Genomic DNA, 27,510 nt, shown 5'->3' with positions numbered 1-27,510 from the left:
ACATCACCTTTCAGCATGATTCAACAACCCTATCTTGAAGTCCATATGCTTTGAAGTGTTTATGTACATTCCGAATATCAGTAAATAATTTCATTTTTTGGGGGGTGAAAAATCTTAGCATGATTATGGAAGGGTAGAAAAGAGTAAGATTATGTAATTGCTGGTTTGTTGTATGTATGCTTTCCTATCAACAATGTAAACCTAAACAAATTTTGAAATTTTGAAGACAGGAATATTGTGGTCTACAACACATAAAATGTATATATCTTCTTATTATGTGTCTGTTATCTCTGATTTCAACATTAACCATACCACTGTCATTATCTGTAGTACATTTATGTATGAGATTATCCTACTACTGTACTCTAGTTTTGTTTTGCACTGTTTTCTATTGTTTTCTGCCTATGAGAGCAGTAATTCTAATTTCCACAGTGGTTACAAGTGATTCTAATTCTGTTAAATTCATGTGTTTGGAAGAGAGTGAACTGCCACATGTCGTTAACTAAGATCTGGTTTCAGCCATATTGAATACATGGTGGCTAGATTGTATGTCTTAATCATATGTTTAATAATTTTGTCATTAAGGCAATTCTTGAAAAATTTATTTTAATAGTTGTGATGACATTAATTTTGTGATCACAGCTTTGAATCAATGTTTTCTTATCTGACAGTAAATCTTGAGTCCAGGACTGGGTCTGGTTCTGGGTACACTGTAGTCCTGTCATTTCACTTTACAAGTCAGGAATGATCATAAATTCATGGAGATCATTTTACAGTAAATTTTGACTAGTTTACCCCTATACTAAATGGTTTATCTTGGGTGTCACTATTGTACATATGTATCTTCAGAACATTCCATCTAAGTTTAAAGGGTTGTTGCTATCAGTTGATCCATGCATATGAGAAAAATCCATGCTTCGTCCAGAAATCACATTCCGCTGCATGGTATCTCTTCACGGTGGTTAGATTTGTAGCTATCAATGCCGTAGATTCCGGAAATGGTTGCCATTCAGCAGGCATTTTACCATCTCTTGCAAACCCAAGAAATAGTTCTTGCATTTTCTTACTGAATTTTACATCTTCCTTGGAGGGTGTAGACAGGAATTGACCAAGAGTATCAAAAAATGCGAAACAGTCCCAACCATGGAAAGCATAGGTGGATTTGAACGGTTTGAAAGCACTGACAGGTTGTGATGGCCTCGATGTGGTAATATAACGATAGACTGATGATTGTAATGCTGCAGCAGCCGTGGCACTCAGAACATCATTAGGACAGCCAACTCTTAAATCTGATACCATTGTAGTGTAGACATATTCTGGGGTTCCAGTTTCCGGGTATAGCACTTTGGCTTGTTCTGTAATATTTTCTTCAAAGGGATCCAGTTTTGCTGAAAAAAAAAGTGACAGAAGATTTCATATTATGGTATACTCAATCATTAGTTTAGATGTGATGTAAAAAAAAATTGCAAGTTAATAGTTTTTTTTTTTAATATTTAAACTAAAATAGACAAAAACTAAAAACTAATTTTGTTCAATGTGGTAGATTACACAAGCAGGTGATAGTTGTTCCTTGGTTATATACAATCACCCTGTAGTTAAAATAGTGTAAACACTGGATGAGGTTGAATGTGTTGCCACATGCGATAAACTCAATATCAGAGATGTCACCCTACTGTGAGCGCAATTGTATCAAAGTCCAGTGATAGCTTATATCAACATGTTGTAACAATAGTTTTAGTTTCTATCTTAGTTTGACTATAGCCTGATTTCCATAGTAGTATATCAATAAGTTTTAGTTTGTGTCTATCTTAGTTTGCCGACAGTTTGATTTCCATAGTAATACATCAACAATAATTTTAGTTTGTGGCTATCTTAGTTTGGCTATAGCCTGATTTCCATAGTAGTATATCAACAATAGTTTTAGTTTTGTGTCTATCTTAGTTTGCCTATAGCTTGATTACCATAGTAGTACATCAACAATAGTTTTAGTTTGTGGCTATCTTAGTTTGACTATAGCCTGATTTCCATAGTAGTATATCAACAATAGTTTCAGCTTATGTCTATCTTAGTTAGCCTATAGCTTGATTTCCACAGTATGGTAGTATCATTTAGCTCCATGGGTGTACAATCATTCACTTACCTTTCAAAGCTGCATCAAACGTATCCCAGGTCCAGTTTGATATATCGTCTGACACAGGAGCAAAGTCTATTTCTTGAGCCGTGGTACCTGTAAGATAGACCAGTGTTTTCTTCATTATTTGATGGCAACTTGAAACATGATATTCAAGACAGATAATTTCTTTCAGAACTCAGAACTGATACAGTCAAGGTCGCAAAATAAAAGTTGCACCTGATAATATTGGGTAGACACTTGAATGGCGTCTCTATGTGATATAGTTTTAGAGTTATGCAGTAAATTTTGATTTTTAACTCCAAAATGGCCACCATTTGGTCAAATTTGCACAGGTCACAAAAAAGTGATGTGCATATGTCCTATATGATATGTCACCACTGGCAAAGTTTGAATGAAATTGGGTATTACATGTCAGAGAACTGAATGTATTATTACAATGGATGCACACATACATGGATGGACACATGTATACATGGATGGACAGATGAACAGACCCTATTTGGGGTGCAAAAAATCTATGGCATTTTAGTACACTTTATGGTAAAACCATTCACCCAAGTGTAATGGTCTTCTGAGGATAGAGTGACATACAACTTACCAACAACCACCGGTACGTCATGTCCACGTCCACTCTGCCACATGTCAAATGGACGGTTTGGTACGACAATACCATCTACTATAGCTATCGCACCATAGAATCTATTCTTATCTGGTAGGTCTGTTTGTGATAGAAAACATGGATATATCTAAATGCACATGGTATATACAGGGATATGCTATGTCTGGTAGGTCTATTGGTGATAGAAAATAGGGCTACACATGGTATATACAGGGATATGCTATGTCTGGTAGGTCTGTTGGTGATAGAAAACAGGGCTACACGTGGTATATACAGAGATATGCTATGTCTGGTAGGTCTATTGGTGATAGAAAATAGGGCTACACATGGTATATACAGGGATATGCTATGTTTGGTAGGTCTATTGGTGATAGAAAACAGGGCTACACATTGTATATACAGAGATATGCTATGTCTGGTAGGTCTATTGGTGATAGAAAATAGGACTACACATGGTATATACAGAGATATGCTACATGTATGTCTGGTAGGTCTATTGGTGATAGAAAACAGGGCTACACATGGTATATACAGAGATATGCTATGTCTGGTAGGTCTATTGGTGATAGAAAATAGGGCTACACATGGTATATACAGAGATATGCTATGTTTGGTCGGTCTATTGGTGATAGAAAACAGGGCTACACATGGTATATACAGAGATATGCTATGTTTGGTCGGTCTATTGGTGATAGAAAATAGGGCTACACATGGTATATACAGAGATATGCTATGTTTGGTCGGTCTATTGGTGATAGAAAACAGGGCTACACATGGTATATACAGAGATATGCTATGTTTGGTCGGTCTATTGGTGATAGAAAATAGGGCTACACATGGTATATACAGAGATATGCTATGTCTGGTAGGTCTATTGGTGATAGAAAACAGGGCTACACATGGTATATACAGAGATATGCTATGTCTGGTAGGTCTATTGGTGATAGAAAATAGGGCTACACATGGTATATACAGAGATATGCTATGTCTAGTAGGTCTATTGGTGATAGAAAACAGGGCTACACATGGTATATACAGAGATATGCTATGTTTGGTCGGTCTATTGGTGATAGAAAATAGGGCTACACATGGTATATACAGGGATATGCTATGTCTGGCAGGTCTATTGGTGATAGAAAATAGGGCTACACATGGTATATACAGAGATATGCTATGTCTGGTAGGTCTATTGGTGATAGAAAACAGGGCTACACATGGTATATACAGGGATATGCTATGTCTGGCAGGTCTATTGGTGATAGAAAATAGGGCTACACATGGTATATACAGAGATATGCTATGTCTGGTAGGTCTATTGGTGATAGAAAACAGGGCTACACATGGTATATACAGGGATATGCTATGTTTGGTAGGTCTATTGGTGATAGAAAACAGGGCTACACATGGTATATACAGAGATGTGCTATGTCTGGTAGGTCTATATGGTGATAGAAAACAGGGCTACACATGGTATATACAGGGATATGCTATGTCTGGTAGGTCTGTTGGTGATAGAAAACAGGGCTACACGTGATATATACAGAGATATGCTATGTTTGGTAGGTCTATTGGTGATAGAAAATAGGGCTACACATGGTATATACAGAGATATGCTATGTCTGGCAGGTCTATTGGTGATAGAAAATAGGGCTACACATGGTATATACAGAGATGTGCTATGTCTGGTAGGTCTATATGGTGATAGAAAACAGGGCTACACATGGTATATACAGGGATATGCTATGTTTGGTAGGTCTATTGGTGATAGAAAACAGGGCTACACATGGTATATACAGAGATGTGCTATGTCTGGTAGGTCTATATTGGTGATAGAAAACAGGGCTACACATGGTATATACAGGGATATGCTATGTTTGGTAGGTCTATTGGTGATAGAAAATAGGGCTACACATGGTATATACAGGGATATGCTATGTCTGGTAGGTCTATATGGTGATAGAAAACACACATATACTACTGTCTTGTCCTGTCCATTAAATACTGTGCAAAACGCTACAGGTGACTATACACACACAGTCCATCATGCATTGCACATTAAAAATGGCTATTCAATGTCAAATTTCAACAGCATTCTACTACTAGTACTAATATCTAAAAAAAAAGGCATATGGTATACATCATCATGGTGTGTGTAATTAGGATATATCTAAACACACTGTGTACACAGAGTTAAGTTTCTACTTTTACTTCTACAGCTAGGCTAATTCTCAACAAAGCCTATTTAGAAGCTGGGTGACAGTACCAACAATACACACATGCCACATAAATACACAAAATAAAACTGCTTATGTACAATAAAATAGTACAATATCATACATCAAACTATGTAACTCATAAACTGTCAAACTTTTCGAGGGCTGACACTGTTTACACTTGGTACATCATTTTTCACACAGTTATTGCCAACAATGGAATGTTGGAGAACTTGATGCAATATTGTAGTGATTAGTTTGGCAGGAAAATGGATTCTCTGGGTTAAGTCTGTTGAAGTTTAGTCAATTTTCTTTTTTTCAATTGAAAGGAAAGTGACATGCCAAAATATTTATCTCAGAACAAACCTGAATCCTAAAATATTTGTCGAGAATGTGAATATTACAAAAATCATATAAAAAGCGCCCCCATGGAAATGCAACAAAATTACTTTGTTTTTTATCATTTTTCCCTTTACCTGTTATCAAAGCACCCCAGCTTGGATAGACTTCCCAGGGAATAGATGTGAGAACTTTGTCAGGAGATAAATCTCTCAAGCATTTGACATCCTTGCATCCAGTGTTCTCAAGGAAAACCAGGTTGTCTTTTGCTGCATCTGCCAGCGTTTTATTAAATATAACAGAACTGCTCATCATCCATGCTCTCTGAAATAATCCTGAAAATTAAACATGAAAAAGAAAAAATATACGGGGTGAGGCTTGTAAGTCATGCTACTGATGTCTGTATAACCTGTACCTGGGCAGTAAAGGTTTCAACACCATATATAACCCAAAGTGGTACAACACATTTAGATGAACAACGTACACATTTTTGGTGACAATGTTGGACACAATATTGAAAATTAATCAACATTTGGTTAAAATTGTGATAAAAGCTAAGGTGGTATCACAAAGGAGATTGATCTTACAATATGGATATGATATGGAAAACAAGACTTCAATTGAAAACATAGTCCCCAACTTGTGTGTTGTATTGTGCAAGATGGTGGGCATTTTGGCAAATTTTAACATGGAAATGCTTTGTTGGACTTTCCAGGGATGTAAATGTTTGTAGTGCTGGGTTTTCGGTATAATTAGCAATAATATTTGGCTGTCGTAAGTGTACAGGTAGAATGTAACCCTTTCTCTTGCCTCACCTTGAAAATGTTTGCCAAGGTCAAAGGTCATGGTCTCATTAGAAAGTTCATCATTGAAAATATAAGGGTAGACACTTGAATGGTATCCATAGGTATCAAACTTTTGGAGATAACAGGCAAAATGTGCTTTGTGTCACAAATATGACTGCTTTCATGCTATAGAGGCCAAGGTCATAAAATTAAGTGATTTGCATATGCCTCACACAGTCAAATCCAAATCATGACTAAAATAGTATCACTTAAAATGTTTGATTCAAAAGCTATGAAGATTACCCAAATTTGGCTATTTGACCTTGAAGAAGACTTTCTAAGGTCTTAAAAGAAAGTTCATATTTTGATAAAATATGGGTATAGGCACTTGAATGGAGTCACTACATATTACACCTCCAAAGCAATGATTCATATTGTGAACTTTAACAACAAATATGGACGTCAATTTGGCCATATTTGATTCAGTCGCAAAACAAAGTGACGTGTATATGTCTCACACAACATGTCATCTTTGTGGCAGGTTTGACTGAAATCGGTTGACGCATGCTCGAGATATGATGGTGAGCGCATGCACAGAAGGGCAGATGGATAGAACCCAATGTAATAGCCCCCTTTGGGCGGCATCCCATTCAGGCTAATTATTGCACATGTGTGGCACTTAACATTTGTCCATAGTAATACAAATATTGTAATGATGTGTGTATAATTAGATATTATTTCCTAATATTTTTCTTCGTTCAGCCAAAGAAAAATACAAGTGACCTAAGGGGCCTTCTCACTAAAAGTCACTGGGAAAGTAGACAAATCCTTAGGTCACTCATATTTTCCATTCACAATGATACAGAAAAATATCGAGAATAATATAGTTATACCTCCTCAAGCCTAATAGTGATTTGGAACGTTTAATACATATTTTGAGCACTGCAGAAGAAGTGACATAGACATGGGTTGTAGAGATGTAGTACCACCAGGGTACAAATCCATATTTTCTGTCCAAAGGCAATATCTTGGCTTCTGCATGGTAGTATGGTGTATGCCTCTATGTGTGAAACTTACCTTCTGTTAGTGGTGATACAAGGTGAGCATATACAGAAGTTGCTCCAGAGCTGTGACCAAATAAAGTCACCTTCTGAGGATTACCTCCAAAATTCTTAATGTTATCATGTACCCACTGCATTGCCATGATCTGATCCCGAAATCCATAGTTTCCCGACGTCTTGGTACTAGATTCTTGGGACAAGATATCCAAAGCCATGAACCCAAATGCATTTAGTCTGTAGTTGAAATTGACAAAGACAATACCACTGTTTGCAACGAGTTCTTCATTTGGGTAATAACCTGGAGTGCTTCCACCCAAAAAATTGAGAGATCCACCATGAATAAAGACCATAACTGGCAGATTAGCACTCTGGTTGATAGTTGGTGTCCATACATTCAGATACAGGCAATCTTCACTCCCAATGACACCTTCAAAATCATTATTCATATCTTGTTGTGCACAGACACTACTGAAACGTTTGGCCTGGTATACACCACTCCAACAAGACGTGTTCTTTTTCAGCGCGACTGGTTCTTGCCAACGTAACTGTCCTACTGGTGCTGCTGCATACGGTATACCTTTGAAAACATATGCTCCATTGCGATGCTCTCCCATCACAGTACCACACTCTGTTTGCACTGTGCAGTCATTATTACTCATTATTAGAGCATGCCTTGCAAAGTAAAGAACAACACTTGCCAAAAGAGCCACACTAATTAATGTCAGAACAATGCAACAAAGTCCTTTGCCTGTCTTCCAGCATGGTCTATCATTTCTAGTAGTGGGTTCACTTATATAGTACATATCATCCTCTCCTGAATCTTCAGAATCAAGTTTGGAGAGTAAGCTATGTCCGTAGTTTGCCATGGTCAGTTCTTTCTAAATCTGTGCTACAATAGATTACACTGTAGGAAATACAGAAACAAAACTGTACATTACATATAGTAGGGAGTTAATTAGGCAATTAGATCCCAGAGACTGGGCCATGTACGTGGCTCAACAACATTCTTCACCAGAACACTGATGAGCCTGTATGTCAACTCAGCTAGAAAAGTTTGAGCTATTTGAGAGATGGACACAGACAGATCAATCAATCAATCAATCAATCAATCAATCAATCAATCAATCAATCAATCAATCAATGCCTTATCAAACATGGTAAAGCATACAAAAAATAACAGCAATTGTGTGGAGTAAATCTTTAAGACTGTTAACATGTAAAAGGAAATTTGGATAAAAACCCACAAATCTTCATTTTATGAAGGTAACAGTACAATTTGTGATAACAAAGACAATACTGTTGACAGTCACTGTGACAGTGTGTTCATGAATCATGAGGTCTGTCTTGTCTCCTTGACACTTTACATGTACAGACACAGCTCTGACGTTATCACCGCTTCATGAAATTTTGCAGTGTACGTACGTCTCTTAGTCTCAATTGTTGTCATAAACATATGCCATTTTGAAATGGACTGTATTAATGATACTACAAATTGATGGTGTGGTAAGAATTCGGGGCAGCTGGACCCTCCAGTTCTCTTTGCAGCCAGGGTGTTACGAAAGTTAATGGATAATGACTCGTACTGTTGTCTGTCAATTTTTAAATTTAAAGGACCAAATTCCTGTCCGCTGCAAGAGGGTCTAGTAGTTTCAATGTTTGATGAAAACTTACATACATACATGTAATAAATGTGTCTGTACCTTTTCAATATTCCTTGGTTCTTTTCCAATATTCGTGCTTTCTTAAATTATGATGTCATTGCGAAGATGGACTCTCGAGAAAAGAAAGTCTTCGCTTCGTCGTGGCGACCCCCAGTATGACTTTGGGTTCACATTTCCAGAGGTCAACACTGGTCATGGGGGCGCTGCACTCGCGCGTACTGACATAAACCCCGTAAATCCCGGGATAAACGCATTACACTATTTTACAGAACTATAAACCATAAAAAGATCACCAATAACATACCTCGTGCACGTGGTCATATTTCTCTTTTTCTTGTTTAATAGCCATTTCTTTTTTTGTGCTGATCATTTGGGAAAGGAAACGATTGTTCTTATTCTCTACCCCACTACAATTGAAGTAAAATAATTTTTTCCATGAATACATTTATTACAGCAAAGCAGGATTCCAACCATTTGCAGTCAACATGTTTTACAATATTAAACAGAAATATTTACCAAGTGACAGACTGATATACCCCATGTTTATACAGAATGAAATTGGGAGCAGCACACACACACACACACACACACACTCTCTCTGTCTCTGTCTCTGTCTGTCTGTCTGTCTCTCTCTCTCTCTCTCTCTCTCTCTCTCTCTCTCTCTCTCTCTCTCTCTCTCTCTCTCTCTCTCTCTCTCTCTCTCTCTCTCTCTCTCTCTCTCTCTCATTTCAGCAATGATATGTCACTGGTATTTCTTCTGTAACACTATGTATGTAACTACAAACAATGGATGGGACTGTTAAAGCTCTGTATACTTCCTGAAAGACTACAAAAGGATAATATAACTTGACATTTGTACAACATTGTCATTTCTTCATTCAACCACTCATCTATCAAGTCTCAAATATACATCAACTAACAAGAATTTGCCATACAAAGAGTCCTGTAACATTGTATTTATTTAACTGCATATAAAAGATACGTGATAATTTTTCCTTCTTTCCATTTGCCTTTAAATCATTAAACTGAAACATACACTATGTCCAAGTCTCGCCACAGTAACAATTTTCCTGTACTCCAGTCAGAAATCAAAGCAAAATGAGTTGAATTAATTCATATAAATATCTAACAAATTGAACTCTACGTCTACGCAAACTGAAGGGCGCCACCAACATGTATTTTGTTTTGTACTTTTGTTTTCTTGCCAGCACACATGCACATCAAAGTGAATTTTTGGGAATACAAATGACTGATACTTCAAAATTATATTTACAGGAAGTTCATCTCTGTTGTTACACGATACATACATATAAAATAACTTTTTTGTGTTTGTTGGTGAAAATAAAATGAAGTAAAGCAAAAGCTAATGCACATAAAAAATCCTCAACTATATATTTTATTACCTATATCTAAAAATGGCAAAGCATCTGAAATTTTCCAAAACATGGCTGTAACATTGTACATAAAATAGGGACTGACACAAATAAATGCAACTCAATATTTGGTGGGAAAAATCTGATGAAAAATGTGGCTAATATGAAAATTGATACTGAATACATTGACATGTTGAGTGGATAAGATCAAGTTGTTGTAGGCAAGTATGCACATGTGACTTCCACCATTGACACAGAATCAAACTTCTTTTGTTTTTACAAGTGGCTTCAAAGTTGGCGGTTTACACGTACATAAATAATTACACATGCAACTGGAAAATTATGTATGATCTGAGGCAAACCTTGTACATGAAAAATGATTAACAAGTTGAAGTCCACATAATGAAAAAAAATACTACAAAATTAAAGATTCTGTGAAAAGGCTGAAGCATCAACTAACAAGCATGACAAGAATGACTTGTGACTTTGTAGAAAGAATAGGAAAATAAACGTGAAAGCATATTTGATTAAATAGAAATATGTATCTATTTCTGTATGATATGGTTCAAGGTTAAATGTGTGAAATCTTTGGACAATTTGTGTAAAGTATGTATATGGCAAGTTTTCTAGTGGGAGGTATATTTGTTGATGTAAGGAGGTTTGGATAGTTTGGATAACATGTCCTTCAGAGCATAGTGTCCCTCAGCTGTTGTTAATCAAAGGAATCTGGATGCATGACCTGCTTTAGTAGTCTGTAAGGTACACCATGTGAGGGCGCCCTCATGCATAGGCCATCCCCTTTCAAGACTGTCAAAGACAAAGCAACATGATGTAATACAGTCTAACTTCTGGGAGGGGGGGGCGCAAAAAAAATTATGCAATTAATATCATGTAAATTTTAAAGACGTGGATATCAAAAAGGATGACTGCTGTCTTTCATCTCTGAGTAACGTGATGCACAGACAATGGTTCACTTGTACAGACTAAAATTAGCATGTATGCAAAGAGAAGACTGATTAGAGCTGAACAATGTGACACATAGACAACACAAACTGTGAAGTTTATATAGTATATTACAAGACTGTAGTTACATTTGTGGTGTGCGAGGCAATATTGGATGAAATCTACTGTTATGTCTAAGTTGGGATTTTTAGCCGTAGTTGATTTTCCGAAGTTCTAAGTCAACTTCAACTGTTGGTGCATCTGGTATTCTATCTACTTCTTGTTGGTTTAGTTCAGTTAATGGGGTACAGGCAGCTATAGAGTTGAGGTATCTGGGACAAACTAATGATTAATTCTAGTTAGTATTGGGTAAACTGGGATGAGTGGACTGAGGTAGACTTGTTGAGCCTGATTACTTTGCCTAAGCACTAGTGGTCCTGGACCTATTTTAATCTCTACACTGAACTATAGCAATATGATGACAGTGGTGAGTCTACTACATGAATTGGTGAGCTGTCATATCATATAAGAGTGGGGATTGGGTATAATGGGGTATGTCAGCTTGCTACAATGAATCATACAGCTACATAAAAGATGCTGATGAAGACAACACATAGAAATAATTATGATACTCAGAGATGAATTCTATTTGTTTTTGACTATGCTTTGTGATGAATTTGGATCAAGTTCACCATCACCTGGTACAGTAAATTTGTTATACGAGATGAGAGTTGAAACTCATCACACACATATATGGTGTCCAGTTTGGATAATGATTTCCTTATGTTAGATAGACCCCCCCCCCCCCCCCCCCACCACCACTTTAATTTAGCTGTTTCTTGTAACTGTAAACATAGATCCTCAACAACCAGGGGCTATGCGTGTAACTCATTCATCTAAAGCTGGGTCAAATTAGAGAGTTTTCCAGAATGCAGTCTTCAGTCATTTCAGATTTCATTGGTACAAGTGTGTCCCCTTTGAAAGATCAATGTACAACAGGAGGAGGGGTGGGGAGGGTGGGGAGGGTGGTGGTGATGGTGGGCACCTAGCCTTTTTGCTGTGTAACACAGACAGACATAGTAACTTATTTTGGTTGGCTTAATATGACCATTACTACTGTATCTCTTCAAATTGGATTATAATACTGTCAAGCGACCTGCCTACACCTTAACTTACAAACAGACTGGAGATGAAAAAAAAAAATCAATCATACGAAAAATAGACACTTGTCGTTAAATACACACCCTTTCTCTCACAACCTAGTCTCCATTTTGGAAAAATAAAGCATTTGGTTTCAACTCTTTAAAAATATCACTTACTCTGCATCGCAGGACTTAGTATGCAATGATTTCATTTCATCCTCATGCAGTTTTTTGATCCATTTTATCTACAGTTTAAAATCACTAAATAAAGTACAATGGACACAAAATCACTTTTACAATTATAAATAATTAAATGCAAACTTTTGCAAAAGTAATTCCAAATTTTGTGTAAAGAATTTTTTGATATGTGTAATTATCATGACATTGTAAAAAAAAAAAAAAAGACAAAGAAACAGAAAAAAAAGAAATTGCAATATTCCACACTTCTTTAATGATAAGTGATTCAACTCATCACCAAAAAAATATTCAACCCCTCTAATAATTTGATTTGGTTCAATCCAAATACAGAATAAGGTAGGATCATACCAAGTATAACTGAAATATAGGGGTGGCTGGGTTTATTCCATGGAAGCACTGATATTTACCTACTACAATGTATACCAGTTTATCCCTATAAGTTTGCGATGTAGACGACTCAATCCACTGCAAATACAAGGGTAAATGTCAAGTTCACAGTTGCCCAAAAAATAGTATTATGGCTTATACACATAATATATTTACAATTCTGCTGCTAATGCTACAGCAGTAAATGAAATTAATTTTTTATTAACCTTGATACTCTTGGCTGAAAAAACAAGCATTAAATATGCAAATTATGTATTAAATATGCAAGTAAGGCTTGTCACATGACATCATATCAGGACCAATAGTTGAAATGATTGGCTGTATGACTGTTCACATGACAACCATGATTCCCAAATTAAAACCAAGTCTCATACTTTCTCTGGGTCTCTGGGATCTCTGTAATAATATTTTGAATCCCTGTAATCTCTTGCGTTGTCGTGATTCCGTGAGTCACTATAATTTCCAGGGTTAGAATAATTCCTGGAATCTTCATAGTTCCTGGCATCCGCATAATTCCGTTGGTTTCCTTGGTGGTGACTATAGCTATATTCATCATCCAATGGGGTGGAATGCCTGTAACTTTTGGGGTTAGTATTGTATTTATTATCTCGGTGGTTCCATGTATCTTGCGAATACACAGATTCACCATAATTGTCTGCGTAGTATCCGGAACTTTCCTGATTTCTATCATCATGATAGTTCCTGTTGTCCTTATAATGTCTAGAATCGGCATAATTCCTTGTGTCATCATATGTCCGTGATTTTCCATCTCCATGGTACACAGCATTATCCTGGTAATCAGTCCTTAGTGATGGTGTGCTCCTTCCCTGAGAACTCACCACTGGATAATGGGATTGGCTCTGTGCCTGCACCAGGAAATTAGGGGTTGATCTTCCGTGGGTATTCCTATGAGAATAATGTCCTTCATTAGAAGGTTGTTGAGATTGTGACTGTGTCTGTAGCGATGGTGTTGACCTCCCTTGTGCACTTGAGTGTGAATACTGCCCTCTATCAGACAACTGATGTGATTGGGAAGGCAATGATGGTGTTGACCTCCCTGGCGTGCTTGAGTGTGAATACTGCCCTCTATCTGGTAACTGTTGTGATTGTGATTGTAAAGATGGTGTTGACCTCCCTGGTGCACTTAACTGTGAATACTGCCCTCTATCAGGAATTTGATGTTGCGATTGTGACTGTAAAGAGGGTGTTGACCGCCCTGTTGTGCTTGAATGTGAATACTGCCCTCTATCAGGGAATTGTTGCTTTTGTTGTGATTGTGATTGCGTTTGTAATGATGGTGTTCTCCTACCAGATACATTTGAATGAGGATATTGTTCTCTATCAGACACCTGTCGTTTTTGTTGTTGTGATTGTGATATTAGCGATGGTGTCGTCCTTCCCGGCACAGTGGCATGATCATATTGTCCTTTATCAGAGCCTTGTTGTGGCTGTGTATTAGTCTGTAGTTTGGGCGGCCTCCCTAGACTACCATATGTAGCCATTGACTTTGGCTGGCGTGCATAGTAATCTGAGTACCTAAGTTCGGGTTTTGTATGATCCAAATTGTATGTACTACGAGGCCTACTTTGCTTCACTGCATGAACACTGGGAGAGTCTCTACCACCGGCATGCCTATATGATAAAAAGATCAACACAATAGTTAGAGCATAACAGTCAATGTGTGACAATTTTCACACTACCTATTCACCTCTTAGCACATCTAACTTTGATGATATTTAACGTAGAAAATATATCAAATTTCTTCAAGTACTGTTACAAAGTGTAAGGGAAATCCCTCATAGTAAGTAGACTTTTTTTTTTTTTTTTTGCACAAATATTGTTGAAACATAGAAAATGTTTTCAATATGCCATATGCCAGTTATTGGGAAAAACAAAAGAATGTACAGTTTGGCCACTAGGGGTGCTATATAGTCTGAAAGTTATGTGTCATGCTGATATATCAGCCAACACTCGAAGAGCAGACCAATGACAGCAGAATGATCAGGAATATCTTACAGTCTATGTACTATTCAAAAGCAGATTTTTGATGGAAATATTGGCTAGAATTATTCAGTAGTGTAGCAAACTGTTAAAATTCTCCTTTCTGGAATTTCATAATAAGCATTGATGAATATTCTCAATTAGTTCAAATAGTTATGCTGTTTCTGTTTTCAGTTCCTGATGTACTTGTCTTGTGGACTTTTACTGCCATGCTTTTGGAACCCACGATGAAAATTTTAGCCATCATTTTCATCTGGGGTGCCGTCACTGGATGCTTCTTTTGTACACAACAGCAAGGTAAAGCAACTAGAATATGGCATACTAACAACACAATTGACGTACATTTTGATGTACTTTTTAATAAACACTTGAGAACATGGATTAGGATTATCTTTCCTGCCATTAATCTCTGTAATCCTTGCACTGTCTGATAAAAAATATGGATTAGTCTACAAAGCAATGAAGAGGAATGAGGATGGATGGATTAAATCTTAACCACTAAACTAAAAACCCTGCTTTCATACCCTCATTGGCAGCCATGCATACATAATATAGCTTAACACAAAGTCTACGATAAGAATATGGAACAAACAAACAGTCCATAAATTACAAGCAGTTGCTACGGCAACAGGACAACCATTGACAAATGACGAGCCATTGCTATGGAAACAGCCTCACCTCATCTTAGGATGCTCATTATCTGTTGCCTTGGGGATAGGTGAATTGCGTGCCTCCTGATACCTGTTTTCTCTCTGTGTTAGATACTGTGTGATGTGAGCATCAGTAGAACTATAATTGGAACTGTTACTATGACTGTCCTGTGTGTACAAATAGGGTATAGCAGGAAATGTGTGTCAGTTACATGTAACACTATCATAATGATAACGACAATGAAAGTTAAATTTTCAATGTCAGAGTAAATCTGACTAGCAAAAGTGCAAGTTCATATCATACACTTTCTTTTTACACTGAGATTCAGTGTGCCCTCTAAGCCAATTTGACGCGCCACTGATGCACACAATTTCTAGTGACACATCAAAATTTGGTGTTCTCCCTATCTCTTACTATGTGGTGACTCACAAGAAATGGCAGTTTTTCTCATTTTGACTCACAACAGCAAAATTTGGCTATCATTAGAGGGAACACTGCTGAGTGAGATTATATGTGCCTCAGGGAATAAATCTTAAAACTTTGGCTGATACTTTCTCAAGAAAAATCCCACCATTCTCAGTTAAAATCATGCAATATTTTTGAAAAGAGGACAAATTGATCCAAAAACCCTTTCCATATATCATTGCTTCAAAATGGACAAAAAAAACTCTTATGGGGAAAATAATTGACAATTTGCGTTAAAACAATGGAAAGTTGATTGATTATTTTGAACAATATTGAAAAAACAATGTTTTTATTGTCTGTATGTTTAGCAGGTTAAATGACTGCACCATTATTAGTATGGATTGGACGGTGGACACCAGTCAAGGTTTGCATGGAATTAATTATTTAACCTTGATTAGTCAGTGTTACTTTTAAATTTACTTTTAAATAGCCTAATGGTGGTCACTGCCAGCTGTCAGTTTATACTGAATTATATAATGAGTACTTGAAGTCAAATGATCAGAATCAGAATCAGAATCAGAATCAGAATCAGAATCAGAATCAGAATCGAGATCGAAATCGTGATCAGCAGTAACATCAGAATCAAGATTGGGATTATTCAAAATCAAATATGAATCTCTTAGATTACTGCCATTGAGATCATCAGCATCTTGTCTGCATTATTTCCAATGTTTGATACAATGTGTAAAATAACATATTTCTGTATAAGACCAAACAAGAACACAAAGGAGTGGGAATAAATTCTATGTAAATTACATGTGGAAAAGAGATGTATCTCATCATCAAAGCTTCGAATTGACATCATCAATGCCATGAGTTATGACATCATCAATGCCATGAGTTATGACATCATCAAAGTCTTAAATTATGACATCATTGATGCCTTGAATTATTACATCATCAAACCCTTGAGTTATAACATCATTAAAGTCTTGAGTTATGACATCATTAAAGCCTTGAATTGTGACATCATCAGTCTTGAATTATGACATCATCAAAGCCTTGAATTATGACATCATCAATGCCATGAGTTATGACATCATCAATGCCATGAGTTATGGCATCATCAAAGTCTTAAATTATGACATCATTGATGCCTTGAATTATTACATCATCAAACCCTTGAGTTATAACATCATTAAAGTCTTGAGTTATGACATCATTAAAGCCTTGAATTGTGACATCATCAGTCTTGAATTATGACATCATCAGTCTTGAATTATGACATCATCAAAGCCTTGAATTATGACATCATCAATGCCTTGAGTTATGACATCATCAAAGCCTTGAATTATACATCATTAAAGCATTAAATCATGACATCATCAAAATCTTGAATTGTGACATCATCAAAGCCTGGAGTTATGACATCATTAAAGCCTTGAATTATGACATCATTAAAGCATTAAATTATGACATCATTGACACCTTGAACTATAACTTACTCTTTGACTGTCCTGGGTATATTCATCACCATCATCCTCAGCTCCATCACCATCATCATCATCATCATCATCATCATCATCGTCGTCTTCCTCTTCATTTCTAGAATACATTCCCTGTCTTAGTTGTTGTTGATGTCTCTGTTGATGTTGTTGTCTAAGTTTTGCCATTCTGTCTGCTTTCATCTGTACTCCTTTAGTCAGTGCTTCTTTGTTTAACTCTTCAAGTCGTTTCTGTAATGCCTGTTGTTCTCGAAGTTTTCTATGTTGTTCTTGTATCCTGTGAGAGAATTCAACAGTGCTACAAGTTATTTACATTATGAGTAATAGGCTGAAAGATATCGTTATTGTTTCAACGTATGTAACCACAAGCTCCCACTGCAAGCAGAAGCAATGACACATCTTTCAGCCCACAGTTTCTATTATGTTCAGTATCACTGTGTGAATTTATACTTTCCTTGACAAAAACCTGCTTAGCTCCAAAATAAAATACTATAGAAAGGTTGTGTGTGTGTCTTCCTCACTCCAATCATCATAACATCATGATTTCTCATCTGTGAACTTATCGACTGTTCACATTATCAATCTACTACCCCTATATTATTATGGTATGACCCTTTGATTTTCCATGCATGTGCATTTAATTCTGTCTATCACATGACACCCTTTAAACTTTTAGTTTGCCCTAAGGCTTTGATGGCAACTTCTCTATTTCACCTGAACAGACTCAATGTATATCTTTTTATAGAATCATATCATTTCCCCCTACGGACTTTTTCATACGTTATCATATCACTTTACATATATATCACTGTAAATATTCTCAATTTCATATAATCTCACCAAAACAGTGTGTGTCGCAAATGTATTTTTTATCATGGTTCATACAACCTTGGTAGATAAACGACAACACATCAGACACACCGACTCATTGCAAATGAAAACAAGAATACAATATAATCATTGCACATTGTAATACAAGTAATTGTGTCACATTGTTACCACTTATAAGTCATTGAAGTCTGGGGAAATGTATACAATGTTACACTTTATTTAGTCTACTGCAATGAACTGGTTAGTAACAATGTATCAAAATTACTTGTATTTTGTTTTCATTTATAAAGAGTTGGTGTGTCTGAAATGTTGTTTTCATCTATCAATATTGTATGAATCAAGATAAAAATACATTTTGTGACACACACCTTTTTGGCGAGCTTAGCTGAAATTGGTTGTATAAAGTACAAATAATGTTTCAAATCTTAAAGTTTTAAACACAATAAAATTCAACTATTACACCCTATCCTTTGACACTTTGATGTCAAACTGTGTTTCCATATAGTACTTCAACTTCAATATCTTGTTTGAAAAGTCGCAATTCTTCAGATAATGATGATCAAAACTGACACAAAATATGACAAGAATTCATCCTTGAAGTTCAATTCTCACCTCTGGTGTTCATCTTTAGCAGCTTGTCTGGCTTTATATCTTTCAATTTCTTCCTGTTTTTGTTTTTCAGCAAGTTCTGGTCTCAGTGGCTCCATCTGCCTCGGCTCACCGACAGGTTTTCTCTTTTGCCCAAATCTATACAATATCATAGACAACAGTAAAATTAACATCACATGATACATTCTGTGATCTTTATCTGGGATTTTAGTGTCATAGGTTTTCTTTCATATTATGAGTACTAGTTTGTTGTAGACATTATAACACATCATTTTCATACACCCATCAGTGATTGGCCTAGATTGTATCACATGGTATGGACTGGTGACCACTAGACTACCATCAGTTGTTTTGAATGGAAACAGAAATTGAGGGAATAGGTAGGTTTGAAAATAATTCAAGAAGTGGTATCCAAAAAAACTTCGCTTTATTTACACTAAAGTGACTTCAATTTCACATCAGAGACTTTCTTCAGGGACAGAACATTAAAACAGCACACTGCTGAAAGTACAAGATGTGCGACAGCTGGAACATGTAAAGCGACAGATGTGTTGAATCCAGTATATCATATATTCTATTACATATACCTTTTCATTGGTTTAGGTTTCTTTGCTATAGTTGCACAGTTTCCATAGCTTTCATGTATTGATATTGTTTGTCCCTACTACTTTTTTATTGTATGTAGATTTCCCTGATGCTGATCCTCTGTGTAGGATCAAAACATCAGAATTTTTTGATTAATAAAACCCGCTTTGGAACCCAGTCCTTGCTTCATCGTCTGACTCAATGTTCTCTTCAAGTTCTGGTTCTGTGATCCACTGGTGCCTATGCACTATAGTATGCACTATGGACTGATTCTAGTTTTATCAATGAACTCAAGTATATGAATACATTTATAAGTACAAGTTAACTTACTTGAATAAACCCTTGAAAAGACCACTCTTTTTCTTCTGTTTTGTTTTGTCATGTTTGAGTGGTTTACCAGTGATAGGGTCACTGGTGTTACTTAGTGAATCTACCGATGACCTAGTAGATCCTGACCGGCTTCTTGATTCTAAATCATCACTGATCTCCTCCACTGAAATACAAGTCAAATATCAAATTACAGTCAGGTATGTGTAGTCTTTGATAGGTGAAAGGTCACTTTAACAGTCAATATCAACTACTATATCTCATCATTTGAATCAGGTATGTGTGATGCTGATGGCACTTAAATTAAAACAGGTGAATATTAGATACATATCCCACTAGAGCCACATGTCAAAACAGCACTTAGTTTAATACAAATATCAGTCAATATCAAGCTTATATCCCACTAGATTCAAAGGTGTCTGTGTGATTGGTCAAAACAACAATAGGTCAATATTATTATATCCCACTAGAGTCATGTGTTCTCTGATTGGTCAACATGACAATAGGTCAATATTATTATATCCCACTAGCCATGTCTTCTCTGATTGGTCAAAATGATAATAGGTCAATATCAGACATTATATCTGACTAGAATCATGTGATTGGTCAAAACGACAATAGGTCAATATTATTATATCCCACTAGTGTCATGTGTTCTCTGATTGGTCAAAATGACATTAGAATGAGTAAATACTGCATTACTAAATAAGTAAATAAGTTTCTTACATGCTTCAAGTGCCTCCTCATCTTCATCATCATCATCTTCATAAGCATCCCTACTATCATATGATCTATCAACTGCAGCCCTAAAGCTCTCATTACAACCTCTGCCTCTAACTACTTTGGCCTTCGGTCTAGGAAACGTAGCAACGTCTTCACTGGTAACCTCAGCAACCATGGTTTGCAGACTCTCCAGAGAACTGGATTTCTTCATTCCCAGAGACGGTCCAATGTCATTCTTGTCCCCATCATAAGATACTGTCAAGGAAACAGTGCAATTTAGTAAACCTAGATGTTATGATGGTTTCAGGTTAAAGGAAAAAAATTCATGTACATGTAAAGAAGCCATAACACTGCATTTGTCAAGCCACACTTATCTCTGTACCAAAATGCTGTGTCAAGTATTATAAATCCTATTCAGTTGTTTACTTTCATGTGTTTGTAACAAGTTCCACTTGTAAATGTTTGCCTGTCAGTGGTTGTACTTTAATTTCCCCAATTATAGCCTGTATCACTCAATATCAAACTCTCCCTTAATATCCCACTAACAAAATCCAGTAATGAGATGATATATGACAGTATAGTTATACATGCTGTACATACAATATGACAGTATGTGATGAAGATATATGTATGAAATATGAATTATGAACATGATGTCAAACTATGTTTCCATATACTTCAACTTTAATATTGTAGTTTCATATTATAATGTTTATACATTATTATGGATAATATTCTGCCAGATATATTTGGTTGACATAGTAAAGAACTTTTCATATATTGTAGCTTGGAATCCATACTACTGTGTTTTATAAGTAGCACATGGAAAACAGTCTTGGCACTGACGTGGATTCCAGGCTATACCTGTCAAAACAGGATGTACATTTTGTACTATAATTAACAGACTTTGGCAGCTACAGATAAACGGTATAAATCCTACGATTTCAGTGCTTCTGATCAACACTTCATGCTATTAAAGCTTTTTAAAGTGAAAAACAAAAGCATCAAAAACCTCCACTCAAATCTTAATTGAAACAATACTACAGTATAAATTGAATGAGAGACATACACAGATGGAAGAATGGATGTATTATACCAACACCAAGATATGAAATCATTCAAAATATTAATAAAACTTATCATGCAAATATCTATTATATAAGTCTAGATTTTATCCCTGGCATCGGATCAGCAATCTGGAGATTCAATACCGTGAATAGAACCTAGACTAAATTTACATGGATTTGAGAGATTTACTGTGTCAGTACGGATTATTTTGTACAAGGAAATGACAGATGTACTAAAGATTGAACAGGAAAACAGTGATGTTAGAATCACACTAATTATTATATTAATCATAATTGTTAGTAAACAATTATCATAATGATTACAATATCCAAATTAGCAATTGCGCTAGGATTATCCTGAAAGACTTGTCAAAAATATAACTATACATTTGTATTAGGGATGTTCTGAGATGTTTTGCTGTTGTGGTGGCATTTAGATATTTGGGGGTCGTGTAATGTTCCTTTGGTTAATATATAGATCATACCTTTGCTAACTCTGAAGTGCGTGAATAGCTATACAACCTGTAACACCTAAGCAAACCACTGTCGCAAACAGTGGAAACACTTCACTTGTGTGTTATGGGTTGTACAATTATCCAAATTTATAATCTACAAAGTATTGACATTAACTACCTTCTCAAAATATCATTTTTTTTTAAACACAAAAATTGGGTATACAGGGTGATAAAATCTACTTTGTAAGAGCTGTCTGAAAATACATATCTAATATCTTTGACTCCTAGTATACACAAAAAACATATATATGTATGTATTTATAAAATGTAGTTTACATGGAAACACACGACATTTCCTTGAGTGAGTTTATGCGTCACTGGAAATGATATAACTGACAAGAAAATTGTTATAAAAAAGTTTTGGACACCAAAGGATACTGAAGGAATGCATGAATGTGAACTGACAGAAAATGTTGTAAAAACAACAAGAAACATCAAACATCCCTTGTTTGGGTTGAAATACTCTTAATGGGAATAGAATTACCTTGTCTGACAATACCTGATATGATATAATTCATTAGTGAAATTATAATGTCAACTGAAATTATAAACTTCCTAGTCTATGTCAACTATCTAATGCTCACTTAATGAGACTCTTAACTTGTAATCTAAATAGGACTTAATCTCTTTTCCAAATAAGACATTATTTATCAATTTGCTAACTTGATTAATACATTCTCTGATATTTTCAATTACGATCAGCAACGAGAAATGTCTATGTAACGAATAAAGGGTGTCTTCCTAAGTATACACAATAAACACCTTACACCTCTATCTCAACCTTAGAAGCAAACCCCTTACAGATCTATGTAAACATCGCCAAACGACAAAAATAGCAGATAATGATAAAATGCATGCAACTGTTTTCAGGGACAATCAATCTGATTAAAATCTGATGTAAATGTTGGCTAATCGTTCATTGTTATTTTACCTCGTTATTTTTGATTGAATTGACCTCCGTGATACATGTTCACATTTTCATCTTGATAGTAGAGGCAGCCATCAAGGCGAAAACGTAAACATGTATCAAGGAGGTCAATTCAAGCAAAACTACCGAGGTAAAATAACAATGAACGATTAGCCGACATCTACATCGGATTTTAATCAGATTAAAGGGATGATTTAACTCCAAGATATTAGGATGTCTTAATAAGATTTCTTTATTCACACACCTGATGCAAACTGAATATGGAAAGTATGAATTAGTGTCAAACATGATAGCTACAAATTAACACCACACAAACCTAGACTAAGTTTGAATGAAATGTATGTTATTGAACACCTTTCTGCCAAGTTGGGCACTACACTAATTTTGTATAGAAACACATGATATTAGAGGTACACACTCTGTGTTTGGAATAGCAATTTGAATGAAAAGTTTCTGAATTCTAAGTTCACAGTTGGTTATTTTGATTCTGAATTGATCAGTATATGTTATGTTACGGTGGAAAGGTTTAAGTTTTTTAATGTCTGGCAGAAACGTGGGTGAAGAAAGTAGAAGAACACGAGAGATAGACATTATGGTTTTAGTAGTAAATGATGAATGGTTTTAATATCAAGAGTAGAATACCTGGCATTGTCTGGGTTGAATCAGAGTCAGGTTGTTCTGGAAAATAAAGGAGATATCTCAAAGGGTGCAAATTACTTCAATGGGTGAATGGATCATTGGGTGATTGGTTGATTTATTGATTGGACAATTGATTTCATTGGGTGGTGGTTGGGTGGTTGGTTGGTTGCAATGGTTGGTTGGTTGGAAGATTGGTTTGGTTCAGTGATGGATGGTTGGTTGGTTGGTTGGTTGATTTATTGATTGGACAATTGGTTTCATTGGGTGGTGGTTGGTTGGTTGGAAGATTGGTTCATTGATTGGAAAGTTGGTTCTGTTTGGTGGTGGGTGGGTGGTTGGTTGGTTGGTTGGTTGGTTGGAAGATTGGTTTGGTTAAGTGATGGATGGTTGGTTGGTTGATTTGATTTGATTGCATAAATGATTGTTTGTTTGTTGGGTAAACAGAAGGTTGGTTAGGTAGGACCTATGGATAATTGGCTAGGTAACTAAGAATAAAGTTCGGTTGGGTTCAATGGTTGGATGAATGATTGATTGGCTTGTTGACTAGGTTAATTGGTTGGTTGATTGGGTGATTGGTTAGGCAAGTAAAGTGAATATAAAGATGAGTTTACTATACTCCTTTGGGGAGGGAGAAAAAACGGTTAATCACCATTTCTGTGACTGCTTCAAACAAACTATAATATCAAATGTATTGTATTAATATTACTGTATAACCAAAATGTGTTTACCTATTGACAACCCAATGTGTCATCTGTACAGAGCGGCAGTGGCACAGAGACACAGTTACTGTCTGTACAAGTAAACAATAATTGTTGTATAACTGTATGCTGACAGTGTATTATCTAATGTATCATCTAGACTGTAAGATATGTTGTTGTGTCGTTCCACTCTCACCTAAGTGTGAGGGCAGAACAACACAGTGTACCTTACAGACTATTGTATCATCTAGACAGTAGTATCGTTTGTCATACAGAGATACACCTAATGTCTGTACCAGTCAACACAACCATGCTTGACTAGTAATACCAACTATAACTTATTCCAGGCAAATAACCTGTAGTCTAGAAGCTATCCGGGCTTGCTTCTCCTTCCCCAGATCAAAGCCACAGATAGCATCTACACTAAATATCAAACCTGTGCCAGTCTGTCTATGTCTATTTGTGGATGACATGTGTAACGTTTTAATGACATACTATTAATTCACTTCAATCAATACGTAAAGTATACTGTAGGCAATATTAACAAATGTTCATTTCCTTTCAGTATACAAATGTGTATTTTCAAAGTTGAATGTACATTTACATTGATAGGTAGCAGACTATACAGGGTTATAATATTTAATAAGTGGATTATGATTTATCATATTTACTCAGAAGCTCAGCAATAAAAGTAATGCACCAAACTGTTCAGTAGCATTACCGGGGTAGTAGATGACAAAATAAATTATCCTTGGAGAATAACATTACAGATAGCTTAGCTTACAATAGTCTGTATCAGTTATCAGTGTTGGCAAACACATACATACAGGTGTGCATGCATGAGCACGCATGCACACATGCATGCACAGGCATGAACACACACACACACACACACACACACACACACACACACACACACACACACACACACACACACAAAATCCATAATACAATCACTGTGTATTGCTCTAGGACAAATATTAATACTGCCAACCTGTCAGACTTCTACATAATGTCATAAGTAATATCCTTTTAGCAGTTGTCTTATAGATTTTTTTCCAAGGTCAAATCAATATATTTAATATTCTACATGATTTTCCCGAAAAAAGTTGAGCTGGTGAGATAAAATTAATGATGGTTGTCATTTGCTTGTATATTAGTTATTGACAAAGGATATCTCACAGGTCAAATTAATAATACAATATTCCAACATAAATTTTGCAAATTTTAATTTTGTTTATGTGTGATTTCTGATCTTAAAAAATGCCAACCTTTATTCTGAAAGATAACTTGGTAAAGACGTATAAAGTTGGCTCAGAGTCAAAGGGACCTAGTGAAAAAGACATTAGTTTTTTTTTTATTACTTTCTAAAATGACATATTTCTCAAATGCCTCAATGATATTTTCCAATAGTTTGCTGTTTCTTCTCTTATCTCACCAACTACTGTCCTGGTCCAGACAAATACTGTCCAGACAAATAGCGCAGAAAAAATTATGATTTAAATTTGACGGTCAAAAGGGTCTAGTGCCGGTAATATTTTTCCGGCCTTTTTTCAAAATGGTATTTTTGGCCATATCATGTATATAATGGGTTTCCAGTACTGGCCACACACCCCTACCAGAGCTAGCCACTGGTACTAACACCCCCCGTCACGTCATGGCAGACTGAAATCATTGAGCTGTGTTACAGCCGAGTTGTAGTATTTCCTCCTAATACCATGCCTCCATTTGTGGTGACTTGATGTCCTTTTATACAACTGTAGCCTAATATCTTAGTTTTACATAAAACACTCACATCAATGTTAAAACCAGGTCACAGTGGTCGGTTGTCAAGGGCAACATGACATTATGGATCATAGCATCAATCCTTTATGAAATGCAACGGATTATTATGAGAGAGATTTAAACAAAAACATTATCTGTACTACACAGAATAAGGCCATGAACAGAGAGATGTTGTCATTTCAAATCATATCTATGCACTGGCAGTGATGGATGTTTTTTTCTTATAATATAAGTTTACTTATTTATACACTGACAGAACAGTGAAAGCTATTTTATTGGGAGTATTTAGAAAACTTTGTATGGCTGAGTTCACTGGAGACAGATTCCTTTATTAGAAATTCTTACCAACTTTCCTTCTCTTTGAAATTCTTACCAGTAGACTACGGGAAGTACACTTTACTGATTTAATTCAAGGAGAGCAGAATGCTTGAGTTTAAGTGACGTAAAGAACTAGAGGATGTGAATTGTTAAGTCTTGTATGAAAAGAACATCAAATGTACTCTTGTACTGTTCGAGTCCTCCTACGGTAAATACACCATAAATACTCTAATTTAACCTTGTATAAACTGTAGTTCCAGAGACTGACTTCAACTCCTGTACTTTAGCCTAGCTTATAAGAACATCAAACGTACAAACTCACAGTCTGAATTCAGCACTACAGTGTGTCTAATTGCACCAACCCCTGCGGTATTTTAGCCTTGTAAGAATGTCACGCAGTGGGGTCTCCCAAGTCTAAATCATGCTGACTAATCAAATTAGAAACACTCGGTGCCACTTTCTTTGACAAAGTCTCTAGAATTTGATATACGTGATTTGTTTCTCAATAACAACCTTATTTTCATCATTTACCACATCTTCCTGTCACTAATGACCAGATTCTGATTTCCATGAGATGTTAAAAAGATTGAAGTGGCACGCCTTTTCATAAAAAGAAGTATTTTTTAACAACCAAACTTTTGGTGTGAAAACTGAGTGACGATAAAATATCTCACAAAAACAAAGAATAAGAACTATCAGTACGTAAGATGTAAGCATCATTATACAAAAATAATTCTACAAAATTATATAAAATACTGTATATATCATTTCTGTCATTAGTTTATTTTTCTACCTTTTCTTTTAAGTTAAACCATTTCTATAATCCTCACAACATGTGAACAAATCTTTTGTCATATTTTTGACGAATTGATTTTTGTTACTTTACACTTACTAGTCCTTCCAACTTGTGGTTAATAATATCAAACCAGAATTATACAATTTTTCATCAGGTACTTTGTAAGATCACTAATGAAACAATTCATAGGCATATTTATATAATAATAATAATGTTAGTTTTTATACAGTGGTTTTCCACTCTGTACCCAAAGTGCTTTACTAGCCTAGCTAC

At 35.8% G+C, this 27,510-nt stretch overlaps 2 protein-coding genes across 2 annotated transcripts in view; both read right to left on the bottom strand.

Moving 5' to 3' along the window:
• Positions 1 to 882: 882 nt before the first annotated feature.
• Positions 883 to 7,810, bottom strand: LOC144434157 (neurotactin-like). The gene is made up of 5 exons (XM_078122611.1): positions 7,168 to 7,810; positions 5,443 to 5,640; positions 2,733 to 2,852; positions 2,141 to 2,227; positions 883 to 1,388 (listed from the first exon to the last, which is right to left on the bottom strand). Exons 1-5 carry the CDS (start codon positions 7,808 to 7,810, stop codon positions 883 to 885), a joined length of 1,554 nt encoding a protein of 517 aa, XP_077978737.1.
• Positions 7,811 to 11,913: 4,103 nt separating this feature from the next.
• Positions 11,914 to 27,510, bottom strand: part of LOC144433968 (partitioning defective 3 homolog) — a 77,628-nt gene continuing 62,031 nt past the window's right edge. Inside the window, exons 17-25 of the mRNA XM_078122388.1 lie at positions 23,644 to 23,679; positions 20,495 to 20,746; positions 19,772 to 19,934; positions 18,860 to 18,994; positions 17,491 to 17,693; positions 15,534 to 15,675; positions 14,287 to 14,486; positions 14,067 to 14,205; positions 11,914 to 13,676 (exon numbers count right to left, since the gene is read on the bottom strand). Coding sequence (XP_077978514.1) covers positions 13,223 to 13,676; positions 14,067 to 14,205; positions 14,287 to 14,486; positions 15,534 to 15,675; positions 17,491 to 17,693; positions 18,860 to 18,994; positions 19,772 to 19,934; positions 20,495 to 20,746; positions 23,644 to 23,679 — 1,724 coding nt within the window. The 3' untranslated portion in view covers positions 11,914 to 13,222. The remainder of the gene's footprint in view (positions 13,677 to 14,066; positions 14,206 to 14,286; positions 14,487 to 15,533; positions 15,676 to 17,490; positions 17,694 to 18,859; positions 18,995 to 19,771; positions 19,935 to 20,494; positions 20,747 to 23,643; positions 23,680 to 27,510) is intronic.

Source organism: Glandiceps talaboti, chromosome 4, assembly GCF_964340395.1.
Source record: "Glandiceps talaboti chromosome 4, keGlaTala1.1, whole genome shotgun sequence".
NCBI classification, from domain to species: Eukaryota; Metazoa; Hemichordata; class Enteropneusta; family Spengelidae; genus Glandiceps; species Glandiceps talaboti.
Note: the sequence above shows the minus strand (reverse complement) of the source record. Positions and strands in the feature narration are given on the sequence as shown.